This window comes from Pristiophorus japonicus, chromosome 5 (assembly GCF_044704955.1).
Source record: "Pristiophorus japonicus isolate sPriJap1 chromosome 5, sPriJap1.hap1, whole genome shotgun sequence".
Taxonomy (NCBI): Eukaryota; Metazoa; Chordata; class Chondrichthyes; family Pristiophoridae; genus Pristiophorus; species Pristiophorus japonicus.
Window position 1 is genome coordinate 19,625,060 of NC_091981.1, and position 13,105 is coordinate 19,638,164.

The window sequence follows — 13,105 nt, forward strand, 5'->3', positions numbered from 1 at the left end:
AAGTACATTGCAGCAGTACACCTTTCTCTCGTCAAGATAAGATGGATTTTGAAAGTTGTTGCCCACTTCTCATCCCAATCTGTAGAATTTTCTATTGCTTATTAAAAGGACACTAAAAATGGACAAGACAAGGGCCCACAGTTTCCAGTGGGATCTCACAATCGCATGCTGTAATGTTTGCGGAAATCAGTGGAACCCCCAGAGAAAATGGTGTAAACGGCCAATTTCAGCTGTTTCTCCAGAGGTTATACTGATTTCTCACCAGAGTTACAGCAGGAGATTGGGAGAACCTCCGAGGAAATTCAGAGCCACTACCTACATCTTAAGTGAAATGCTTAGATTTCAGTTGTCCATTTAGTAAACATGTTTTAGTATCTCATAGGTGCTAAACTACTTCAAATGATCAAGCAAATGCATAAATATTTGCATTTATTTTTCTTATTAATCTAGAAAAGAATAAAATCAGGATTATTCATAACAGGATTAAACATACTAATCAACCTAAAATCTTTAAGGCATACTGGAATTTCTTTTTGACCAAATCGACATATTTGTGATCTGTTTTCCCTGCATCAATTATTGTAATAATTTATTGCATATGAAAGCAAATATTTCTGACGCCTCCCATTCCAGGAAACTGCTATCAAGTTGCTTGATGTGGAAAAGGTGTCAGTAGTAGCCTAATTTGGTCTGATGAATGAATGACGCTGCCCGGCACTTTTCTGAAGCAGCTTAACTCCTGGGAGCCAATTAATATGGACCACAGGATAAAACTTGATGAAAAACCTTTCTGTTTTACAAATGAAGGTTAGTGTCTCTGCACACGCACACACACACACACACACACACACACACACAAATAGGAGACATATTCTTCCAAAATGCTGAGCTTTACTGGAATCAGGTTTGGCCTTAATTGCAACTTCATTTGTATTTCATCATTTGTTGAGCATGACAAAAACTGACAGGCGAACTTCAGCAAAACCAGAAAAATACTCTGGATTTTAAAATCGGCCTTCTACTCCCATTTTCTCCACGGTAGCTTTTTCAATTGCCTGATGAACGGTGCACACCTCTTTCTGGGTTAATGTTCGTTCCATGTGGCGGTAGGTAATCCTATAGCAGTGGCTGACCTTTTTCGTCCTAGACAGAGAAACAACCATCAGTTCATCAACTGCAAACGCGGGTTGTACATACCCAACCTGCTATATGTATACATTTGTAAAAAGGTATGGAGGCTACCAATTTATATTTCAGTTCTAGTCCAGCCATGTGAACTCTACACAGCTTTGCTATAAACTGAGGAATTATTCCAATCATCTAGTCCTTTTTTTCCCACTGCAAATATGTAGCTGCCAAGTAGGCACAGTTCTCAGAGTTTAGACTTGCAAGCCCCACTTTATTATCCATCCTTAGTCGCTCTATGATTCTGCATCCTATTTTTAGCACACTTGTTAATGCATTTGTGTCAAATTCCTGTGTACAATATTTGAACAATTTGTTAACCTATTTTAGCAGAGAGAAATTTCAATCATCCGAGTCATGAGGCCTCAACAGAGCATCACTTATTTAAAAAAAATAAACTTAACTATGGTCTATTCTATATTTAGAGCACTGTGGGCTGAAAAATGAACAAAACAATGTCGTGTTTCTTTCCACTCCTTCCCCATTACTGAAGGAAGTTGAGGTTACTCACACTGAAGTACAGCTGTTCACAAGCCCAATTGTACCTCACCCAACAAACTATTCTTCATGCATAAACCTAAACAGTGAGCGTTAGTAAATTATTTAACTATGGCCAGCATCACAGCTGAACCAGATTCAGTCCTCACTTGTTGGGCACCCCGTGCGTGGATGTCAAGAGTTACTGCACCATTGTAACAACAATCTGCATTTATGTGGCTAGCTATCAGAAGGAGAAAGCATGACTGATTTTTTTTTTCCTTCTTTAGCCCAAGGAGATTGAGGCTAATTGTAATGCCCCCATTGCTTCCTTGACTGAGGGCAACTAACCCAATGGTCACATTTTGGGGTATTGCAAAACCTATTATGCTCGATTACTTTGGTTTGTTGCTTTAGACCATGCTCATGGGCAAGTTTCAAATCCTAAGCCTTTAACAGTGCCCATCTTTGTCTGGAACTCGAGGAAAGAGTTTGGGAACGTGCCCGAGTTAATGATGAATAGCAAGCTCTATTTTGTAATTGCTGTTAAACACTGGACTATCTTATGCCACCATAAGATTTCCATTCAGTCTTTGAAAGTGAATTGAGACTTACAACAGACTTTGCTTAAAGTACAAATCAAGAAACTAACTTATTAACAATGAACAAGCGAACCGTCTAACAGTGATACAAGAGTGATAAAATAATAATAGGTAGCAACTCTAAAGATTCATTTAATCTCTTGTACTTGTTTTAAGATTTATACAGGATTCATCTGATATCCCCATAATTTTAAATTGTCCCAAGTTCTTTCACCTAAAACTGGTTGAGGAAACTGCCAAATCAGAACAAATTCTTTAAAGAAAGACTTGGCTTTATATAGCGTCTTTCACAGCCATTGGACGTCTCAAAGCGCTTTACAGCCAATGGTACTTTTAGAGTGTAGTCACTGTTGCAATGTGAGAAACGCAGCACCCATTTGTGCACAAGCAAGCTCCCACAAACAGCAATGTGATAATTACTAGATAATTTTTTTCTGTTATGTTGATTGAGGGAAATAATGTCATGGGATCTTTTACGTCCACGTGAGAGCAGACGGGGCCTCGGATTAATGTCTCATCCAAAAGACGGCACCTCCGACAGTGCAGTGTTCTCTCAGCACTGCACTGGAGTGTCACCCTAGATTTTTTTCTGTGCTTAAATCCCTGGAATGGGACTTGAATCCACAACCTTCAGAGGCGAGAGTGCTACCCACTGAGCCACAGCTGACACTCAAATTAACCATACTTTAAACTTTAATTATATTTTCCTGAGAGAAGAGGTTCATCTGTGCTTTATAAAAGGAAGGCCCACTGCTGACTGTTCTTACTAGAGGCTAGTAACTTTGCCATCATGCAACACCAATCACCTGCTCACCGATGTTAAGTTTGGGTTCTGTCAGAACCAAATTGGCTCAAGACCTCACCACAGTTCTGATGCAGACATAGACGTAAAAGCGGAATGCCCAAGGAGAGGAGAGAGTACCTTACTTTTTATTTATTCATTCACGGGATGTGGGCGTCGCTGGCAAGACCAGCATTTATTGCCCATGCTCTTAACATCATGGCAACACTTGATACAGTATGGCATTAAAGACCCCTGGTAAAAATTAGGCCAATGGGGGTCTAAGGGAAATCATCCAGAGGCTGGAGTCATAGCTGACACAATGGAAGGTGATTGTCAGAAGCTAGTCTTCACAGCCCCAGTACATCACTGCAAAAGTTCCTTCGGGAAATGTCCTCAGCCAAACCATCGTCAGCTACTTCATTAATGGCCTTTCCTCCATCATAAAGGCAGGAGTGGGATGTTCCCATAGAATTTCACGGTGATCAACTCCATTCACAACACCTCTGATAATAAAGCAGGCCATGGCAACCTACAGCAGAAACAGACATAAGCAGACAAATGGTACACAAGTGCCACTCATTTGCACCACACACGTGCCACATTACTGCTGACATGCTGGCATTAACATCTTGGGGGGGGGGGGGGGGGGCGGTCACCACTGATCAGTAGCTAAACTGGACTAGCCATATCAACATTGTGACTACAAAAAACATTGCAGAGGCTGAGTAGACTGTGACGATTGGCTCAGCCCCATCCTGACCCCTCACAGCCTATTCTGGGGCCCTGGTCAGCAATGTGGTCCCAGGGATTGCCTCACCATGGCCACATTTACTTCACTTGACACTGTACACGCTGGCTGCCACATGATGCACCAGGTTGACACCACCCCATGGGTCAGGTGCTGATGCCCTGTGCAGCATCAGGTGATTGCGAAGAAGTTTGGTGTTGTTGGTGGTGATGCTGGTGTTGGGAGTTGATCGTGGTGGGATTCTGAGGACCAAGGTGAGATTTTATCAAGAGCAGTGATGCTGTTGGAATAGACGGCAGCTGAAGCGGAGATGACAGAAGCAATCTGTCAATAGCGAGAGAGATTGCTCCAAGGAGGTGACAGTGGATAGAGATTTCACTGCTTTCACTTCTAAACTGCATACAACTCAAAAATGTCTTCCAAATCCTGAAGGCATCAGCTTCTGAGATTGGAAAGAGAATAGCTGTGAAATGGTAGCTTTTATGTCACTTCTGCAGCTGTCAACCAATAAAGGCAAGGGAGAGTCATTGAGAACCCGACACACTTACCTGACATGAAGCCCGAGCAACCGGGAAGCTCCTGAAAAAGTTGGAAAAATGGTAAATACCTGGTAAAATTCTTTTAAAATACCTCTTAATTATGTTAATTGGCTGGCCCACCGCTTGGTGTCGGGTCTGTGAACTTCAGCCAGACCTGGCACTTTGGATACTGACAAGGAGGAGGGTTAAGAGCAGGATCCCGCCCCGCTGTCAATCGTGGCCTGCCTCCAAACCCGCATTCGCAGGGCTGGTACGATTCCGGCCAAAGGGTGGTAGATCTTTGGTACTCTCTTCCACAAACGGCAATTAATTCTAGATTAATTATTAATTTTAAATCGGAGATTGATAGCTTTTTGTTAACCAAAGGTGTTGGGTGATATGGCCTATAGATGGAGTTAGGTCGCAGATCAGCCATGATCTCATTGAAAGGTGGAACAGGCTCGAGGGGCTCAATGGCTGGACTGACATATGAGGAGAGACTGGATCAACTGGGGCTTTATACACTAGAGTTTAGCAGGATGAGAGGGGATCTCATAGAAACGTATAAGATTCTGACGGGACGGGACAGGTTAGATGCGGGAAGAATGTTCCCGATGTTGGGGAAGTCCAGAACCAGGGGACATAGTCTTAGGATAAGGGGTAGGTCACTTAGGACTGAGATGAGGAGAAACTTCTTCACTCAAGAGTTGTTAATCTGTGGAATTCCCTGCCGCAGAGAGTTGTTAATGCCAGTTAATTGGATATATTCAAGAGGGAGTTAGATATGGCCCTTACGGCTAAGGGGATCAAGGGGTATGGAGAGAAAGCAGGAAAGGGGTACTGAGGGAATGATCAGCCACGATCTTATTGAATGGTGGTGCAGGCTCGAAGGGTCGAATGGCCTACTCCTGCACCTATTTCCTATCTCTATGTCTCCTGTTCCTATATTCCTAAGAGCAGCAATGCCGTGGGAACAGTGCCGTCTCCAAGTAACACACCACCCTGTCTTGGACATATACTGTCGGTAACCTCATTGTCTTTGGGTGAATATCATGGAATTCCTGACTCACTATCAATAAGGGGGCACCATCAGCACAAGGATTGCAGTGCTTCAAGGAGAAAGCTCACCATTACCTTCGCAGGGCAATTAGGACATGACAACAAATGTAGCCTTGCCAGTGTCGCCCACATCTCAAGAACAATTGAAAAAAAAGTTGCTGAGCTGACTGATAGACACCCTTTGCATACAGACTGAGTTTAAAGTGATGCGTACCAGAAACCCATCAGACATAATTCCCTCCTCTGTGTCACATCAGCACAGATATGCAGTTAAGCCTAAACCTTCTTGCTATGTATAACTCATTTACCCACTCAGTCATTAGGAGAGCTGAAATAAGGCATCAACTAACCACATATCAAGTAGCCACCATTTGAGTATTATTGGCACCTCACAGTATTGTTTAGGCTTTTCACAAACTGCCATCATAGAAACATAGAAAATAGATGCAGGAGTAGGCCATTCGGCCCTTCGAGCCTGCACCACCATTCAATAAGATAATGACTGATCATATGAGACCTAGAAAAAGATCTAGGGGCCGAAATTGCCCTGCGCCCCGATTGGGTGTGTAACCTGCTGGGGCCGGAACTTCCTGCGTCCAGCGCAGAAATCCTGCCTCGGCCACTGAATTGGGCTTACCACCCCTCAAAGGAAGTGGAGCGCAATCTCGCGTATACAGCGATGACATCATTGCCGGTTATGTGGTGGCCGGGGCACTACTCACTGGGCACAGGGTGCCGTGACAGCACCTCTGCAAACTCCTGGGCAATTTCCATGGAGCCGGTAGCTCCACCTCCCCAGCACTGTTCCTCCGGGTGAAAAGTGCCTTGCGCACCGTTAGCGACCCTCGGAATCGCTATGGCCCTTTCAACAAGGGGCAATTTCGACCCCTCGTGATACTAACTTCATTAGACGATTGGATATCTGGTCATACCTGGCATTACAAGACAAATAAATGACAGGACTAATGCATTTTTTTAAAATTCATCATTGTTAGGTAGTTCAAGTGAAATCCAGAATACATTAATACTTTTGTTATACTGCAAACAGCCAGTGGAGCAAAACCTGCACACATAACAGTGATACTAGTGGATTGTTACTGCTACATGCTCTCGCATGGTAGAAAGTAGCATTTTGCACATGCGTGTTTAAACACATGTACCTCCCTGCTCTTATATTCTATGCCTCGGCCAATAAAGGCAAGCATTCTGTATGCCTTTTTAACCACCTGGCCTGCTACTTTCAGGGAATCTGTGGACCAATGGTGGAGCTTTGGAGGCGTGGCCTGATCAGTTGGAGCTGTGCTGTAGTGAGAGAAGGAGCTACCTGCTGTTGCTCCTGCCTGAAAGCCTACAGAGAACCCCGAGACCAGCCCAGGAAGAGGAGGAAGGGGCTTACTACAATTCAACATCCAGAGGGAGAGGAGGAGAGCAGAAAATTCAACAACTTTATTACTGCTACAGAGAGTTGGAGAGAGGGGGAAAAGGAATAACAACTATCCAGTGTGGAAGGAGGGAGAAACTTCATCAACCAAAGGTGGGTGTGTTTTGGTGCATTCCCCTAAAGACTTTGTTGTATCGGTGGGGGGAGGAAAGAAGACCATTTCGAGGGCTGGAACATCGCGGGGGGTGTGTGTGTGTGGAAGTGTGTGTGGAAGTGTGTGTGGGGGTCTTGCTAAACAACTATGCCCCTCACACCACTGAAGCACCCCTCCCCCATTGCCTAGCCTGGGATAGCTGGAGCTACCTGGCTGAAGACTCATTAATTACCCTATTTTACATCGTTGGGAGTGTGTGCCTGGGTGGCTCCAGCTACCCCAGGTGAAGACATCTTCTCCCCCACCCGAAGACCATCTACAAAGACTGTGTTTTTTGCCATCTGGGGAGTGCACCCCAAGAAATACCCACCCATCGCTGTGAGGGGAGACCTGCCTTCGCAGCTTCCCTCTTTCCCACCCCCCTCTCTCTTTTTCTCTCTCTCTCTGTCTCTCCCCTCTCTCTCTGAGAGCCCCTTTCCTCCTAAGTGAAAAACCAATTAAGACAACTGAGCAGAGGGAGCAAGGCCCCTCCCCAATTGTCAACTAGGGGAGAGTTGTGCCTCTTTTAGAGCTCCCTCTGTTCAAACACCATCGAGGCCATTTAAGACCATTAAGGCCTGTGACTTTGGGGTGGGTGTGGCCCTTAAAGGGACCCCGTGATGGCGACCCCATCCACGCCGGTGGCAGGGCCAGCAAAGACATATGTGCAGGTGGCGTCCACATCCACGGCGCCTCCTGCGCCTCCTGCTGCCCTGCCACCTTTCAGACTAATAACAAAGAAACAAGGGGTCAAGAGCTACACTCACCCCACAATGAGCATCGAGGAGTGCGTGCGGGCGATGGCTGGGGTAGTCGGCCCCTCGGCCATTGTCCCAGCCTCCAAGATGTCTGGGAAGGCTGTATTCTTCCTGGGGTCGGAGCGGGTGGTGTCCCTGGCCCTTGAAAAGGGGCTCACGGTGGGCGGGACGTTCCTGCCGGTGGACCTTCGAGGCCACCGCGCAGAGGGTCATCCTTTCTAACGTCCCGCCCTTTGTTCCCGCTGGGCTCCTTCTCCCTCACCTACACCAACTGGGGGAGGTAAGGTCAGGGATCAACCCCATAACGCTCGGCCTCAGGGAGAACAGCCTGCGCCACGTGTTCTCCTTCCGCCGCCAGCTCTTTGTCCGGCTGGCGCGGGAGGAGACGACGGAGGGGAACTTTAATGTGGTGCACGAGGGGATTGCCTACCGCGTCTTCTGGACATCGGACGGCGTGCGGTGCCATGCCTGCCGGGAGGTGGGGATGTTCGTAAGAACTGCCCCGCCTCCAAGGCCGCCAAACCACCGAAGGCGGCCAAGGCTGGCGCCGCCGCCACTCCCCCTAGTAGCGTCCGCGTGCCGGGAGCTGTGGGTGTGCGGGCATCGTCGGGGGCCTTTGTTTTCACGGCCTCCGGCAGGGGGGAGGGAGAGCATCCGATCGGAAAGGCGGCGCGGAGGAAGGCGAAACATCTCGAGGCGGGTCCCCTCAGTGCACCAGACAATTTGATCAGCCCGACCCAGTCACCGGCGAGCGCAGGGTGCCCTGAGCCCGTGCCCGTGCCCTTGACCAATACCGCAGAGGGGCTTGGGCGCGGGCAAGAAAAGGAAAAGGGGGGAGTGGAGCGGGAGGCCTCGGCAGACATGCAGGTCTCCCTGCCTCCGCGCCCCCCCAGGAACAAAAGGAGGCGCCGCTCCAATGAGGCGGAGGGGGAACAACATCCCTCCGCGGAGCAGTCGGTGCCCGCCGCGTGTCCCGCGTCCCCCACCAGCGCCCCCAAGCTGCGCTGTAGGCGAGAAGAATCTGCCCCCGGGGAGGGTGAGACAGTCGAGGCTGCCCAGCCTCTGCCTCCCGGGGATGGCGTGGAGGATCTGCCTGTCGTGGGGGGCGTGGGGCCAGCGGAGGTATGCGTTGCCGCCTGGTCGAGCGTCCCTGGGACTGAGGCGGGCGGGGCCAAAAAGGCCGAACCTGAGCCCGCCCAGCTATTAACCAACTTCCCCCGGGAGTCGCTCGACCCGCAGAAAATGAATATTAAAAATTTTTAATAGACATCCACACGCTGGGCCGGGGGGTGGTGGCGGGGAGGGGGAAGAACAACAACCCTCGCCCCCTTCTTTGGAGCTGGGGTACTTGGAGGACCTGGAGAATTTCTTTGGCCGGGTCTCTCCGTGTTTCCCGGCTCCTGGGGCGGAGGAGGAACCCCTTCCGCTGTCACTTCCTGACCCAGCACCGCTTTTAAAAGAGCCCAGTGGGGACTCCTCTGCCGACAATCCTGGGGGTGGGATCGGGGCGGAGCCAGGGCCGGATGGAGCGGCCGGGCCGTTTGCCGTACCTCGTGCGGTCGACGGGCCGGCTGCTGGCGGCGACCTCCCGGAGGGGGACGGGGACTCGGTGGGGGACGAGGGAGAAGATCTCGAGTCCATCGCCAGTGAGGCGGTGGATCTCCTCGTGCCCGCCGCTGAGTCCCCCCTCATTCCTGCAAAGCAACTCCGGGACTTTTTGGTCCAGAGCCAGGGTCGCCGCAACCGAGCCCATCTGGCCCTGGAAAGATGGTCCGAGCCGGGGCTGCTCGTCGCGTCCGTCCGCGCCGCCGCTAAAACCATGGCCGCGGGCGGGCCCTTATCAAAGGCGCAAGACCTTGAGCTGCGCTGGCTCAAAAGGTTCCTCGCTGGGCTGCTGAAGGAGTGGAGGTCAACAAACGACTCCACTCCTCCCCCACAATAGGTTAGGTAGAGGTTGCACTATGCTTTTGTCATGAAGATAACCATAGCCAGCCTCAACATCAACGGCGGCAGAGAGGCACGCCGTTGATTTAACAAATTTTCGCTCCTGCGGGAGGGGAAATATGCGGTGTATTTCCTGCAGGAAACCCACACCATTCCGGGAGACGAAGCCACGTGGCTCCTGGAATGGCAAGGAGAGGTCCGCATGAGCCACCTCACCTCCACTTCTTGTGGGGTGGCCATCTTGCTGGCCCCGCATTTTCAGCCGGAGATCTTGGGGGTCGAGGAGCCCGTGCCAGGCCGCTTGCTGCATGTCACGGTTCGCCTGGGGGACGTGCCGCTCCATCTCGTGAAAGTGTACGCCCCTCAGCCCGGCCCGCAGCAAACACGCTTCTTCGAAGAAGTGTCCGCTCTTCTTGGCTCCGTCGACGTCGGCGACTGCATTGTCCTCGGGGGGGATTTTAACTGCACCCTCGAGGCAAGGGACCGCTCCGGTGCCCCGCAGGGCATGACGGCGATGGAGAAGTTGAGGGACCTGGTCGGGTCCTTCGATTTGGTGGACGTCTGGCGAAATCTCCATCCCGACTCCAGTGCCTTTACTTGGGTGAGGCCTGGAGTCGGATGGTCCAGAGTCGACCGCCTTTACGTGTCTTGGGCGTACGTTTCCTGCGTCCCGGCGGCCTCCATGCGGCTGGTGCCGTGTTCGGCCCACCACCTGGTGTGGGCGGAGCCCGCTTCGCTCCGCGCGAGGACGGGGTCCGCGTACTGGCATTTTAACAACCAGCTGCTGGAGGACGTGCGGTTCCAGGACTCGTTCCGTCGGTTCTGGGCCGACTGGAGAAGGAAGCAGGGGGGCTTCCCCTCCTTGAGGCTATGGTGGGACGTGGGCAAGGCTCACGTCCGCGTCTTCTGTCAAGAGTATGCGAGGGGGTCGACCAAGAGGCGGGCGGCCAGGGTCGGGCGCCTAGAAAAAGAGGTGCTCGACCTGGAGTCCCGTCTCGGTCAAGTCGTCGAGGACCCGGCCCTGCGGACGGTGTACGAAGCGAAGAAGGCCGCGCTGAAGGACCTGCAGCTCGTCGGGTCCCGAGGCGCGTTAGTGAGGTCGCGGATCCGGTTCCTGCGGGATATGGACCGCGGCTCCCCCTTCTTCTACTCGCTGGAAAAAAGACAGAGTGTCCGTAAGCAGCTCTTGACGCTGCTGGCCGATGACGGCTCTCTCGTCTCGGATCCGGAGGGCGTCAACAACAGGGTCCGTGAATATTACGGGGGCTCTGTTCTCTCCAGAGCCGTCCAGCGAGGAAGCGCGTAGAGTTTTGTGGGAGGACCTGCTGAAGGTCGGCCCGGAGGGCGCCGAAAATCTGGAAGCTCCGCTAAGCCTGGCAGAGCTGACCGGTGCCCTCGACCGGCTCTCGAGGGGAAAAGCCCCGGGGCTGGACGGGCTGACCGTGGAGTTCCACAGGGCATTCTGGGACGTCCTGGGGGGCGACTACGCGCGGGTCCTGGGGGAAAGTCTGCCGACCGGGGGGATGCCCCTCTCTTGGCGCAGGGCAGTCATCGTCCTGCTGCCTAAGAAGGGCGATCTCCGCCTCCTTAAGAATTGGCGCCCGGTCTCCCTCCTCAGCACAGACTACAAAATCTTCACCAGGGCGATGTCTGCTTGCCTTGGCGCCGTGCTGGACCACATGATCCACCCCGACCAGTCCTACACGGTCCCGGGCCGGACAATCCACGATAACATCCATCTGGTCCGGGACCTCATCCACCATTCCCAGGAGGCTGGTCTGTCAGTCGCCTTCCTATCTCTCGACCAAGAGAAGGCGTTCGACAGGGTGGATCACGACTATCTGTTCGGGACTCTGCGTGCTTTCGGGTTCGGGACGCATTTCGTCGCCCGGATCAGACTTTTGTACGCCGCCGCGGAGTGTCTGATAAAGGTTAACGGGTCCTTGACGGCGCCCCTTCACTTTGGGAGAGGGGTGCGCCAGGGATGCCCCATGTTATGCCAGTTATATGCCATCTGCGTGGAGCCTTTCCTGCGCCTCCTGCGGACGAGGTTGACGGGAATGGCTCTGCAAGGGCCGGGCGTGGAGGTCGTCCTCTCGGCTTACGCCGATGACGTGCTCCTCGCGGTAGAGGATCCCGCTGACCTGCAGAGGATGCGAGAGTGCCAGGAGATTTACTCGGCCGCATCCTCCGCCAGGATCAACTGGGAGAAATGTTCCGGACTCCTGGTGGGTCAGTGGCGGGTGGACTCCCTGCCGGAGGAGCTCAGGCCTTTTGCCTGGAGCACGACCCATCTCCTCTATCTGGGAGTCTACCTTAGCCCCGACGAGGAAGCCTGGCCGGCAAACTGGCAAGAGCTGGAGGCCAAGATCGCCGCTCGCCTAGGGCGCTGGACAGGACTGCTCCGAGTGCTGTCCTACAGGGGTCGAGCGCTAGTCATAAACCAGCTGGTGGCCGCCATGTTGTGGTACCGGCTGGTCACTTTGACCCCTCCCCCTGCGTTTGTCACCAAGATACAGAAGAAGCTGGTGAACTTCTTCTGGAACAACAGGAAGCACTGGGTCTCTGCCGTGGTCTTGAGTCTCCCGCTTGGGGAGGGCGGTCAGTCGTTGGTGTGCCTCAGCACCCAGCTCGCAACTTTCCGTCTTCAGACCCTGCAGAGATACTTTTACGTCGAGCCCCGTCCCAGGTGGCGTGCTCTGGCGACGTATTTCTTCCGCCAGCAGCACGGCCTCAACTACGACACGCAGCTCCTGTTTGTGAGCTCGGGGGGCGTCAGGACCGCCTTCCAGGAGCTGCCTGTCTTTTACAAGGAGCTCATCATGGTCTGGAACAAAGTCTCCACCAAGCGCAGCTCTCCACCGGCTGGAGTGGCGGCTGTCCTGCAGGAGCCGCTGCTCAGGAATCCGTACCTCCACGACCGAGGTTTTAGGTGGCGGTCGGACGAGAGGGCTGTGGCTGGTGAGGTGACCAGGGTCAGGGACCTGCTCGATGGCGGAGGAGTGGGCTGGATAGCGCCAGACACGCTGGCGCAGCGCCTAAATTCTGCCAACGTCCGCCGCGTGGCCGATGCCATCGAGTCGCTAAAAACAGCTCTGGGCTCCGACTCCGTTAGGTGTGTCGAGGAGGCTCAGGCACGTGGGCAAATCCCGTCTGAACTGACCCCCGTCCGGACGGAATTCCTCATCGGCACCAAACCCCGGAACCTCCCTCGGGAGCCGGCGCCTCACAACTTGAGCCGCCTCGAGGAAATCCCCTCTGTGCCTTTCAGTTCCGCGCGGAGGGGTTTCCTGTACGGGCTGCTCCTGCACACTCTCAACTTTGCCATCCTCGCCTGCCGTCCGGACACGCCATGGCGTACCATCTTGCCGTCCAGAGGAGGCGGGGGTCCCCGATGGAGGGCACTCTACGCGGGAGTCCTCCCACTATTTATCGGGGACTTGGCCTGGAGGGTGG

General features: G+C 52.6%; 1 protein-coding gene across 7 annotated transcripts in view; it reads right to left on the reverse strand.

Annotated features, from left to right (window-relative positions):
- Window positions 1-498: 498 nt before the first annotated feature.
- fars2 (phenylalanyl-tRNA synthetase 2, mitochondrial) overlaps window positions 499-13,105 on the reverse strand; it is a 628,185-nt gene continuing 615,578 nt past the window's right edge. For 6 of the 7 annotated variants that reach the window (XM_070880365.1, XM_070880368.1, XM_070880367.1 and 3 more), the window contains one exon: window positions 500-1,143. In XM_070880365.1, coding sequence (XP_070736466.1) covers window positions 1,005-1,143 — 139 coding nt within the window. In that variant the 3' untranslated portion in view covers window positions 500-1,004. Of the gene's footprint in view, window positions 1,144-13,105 lie in introns of all 7 variants that reach the window. The other variant, XM_070880361.1, reaches the window with a different exon arrangement.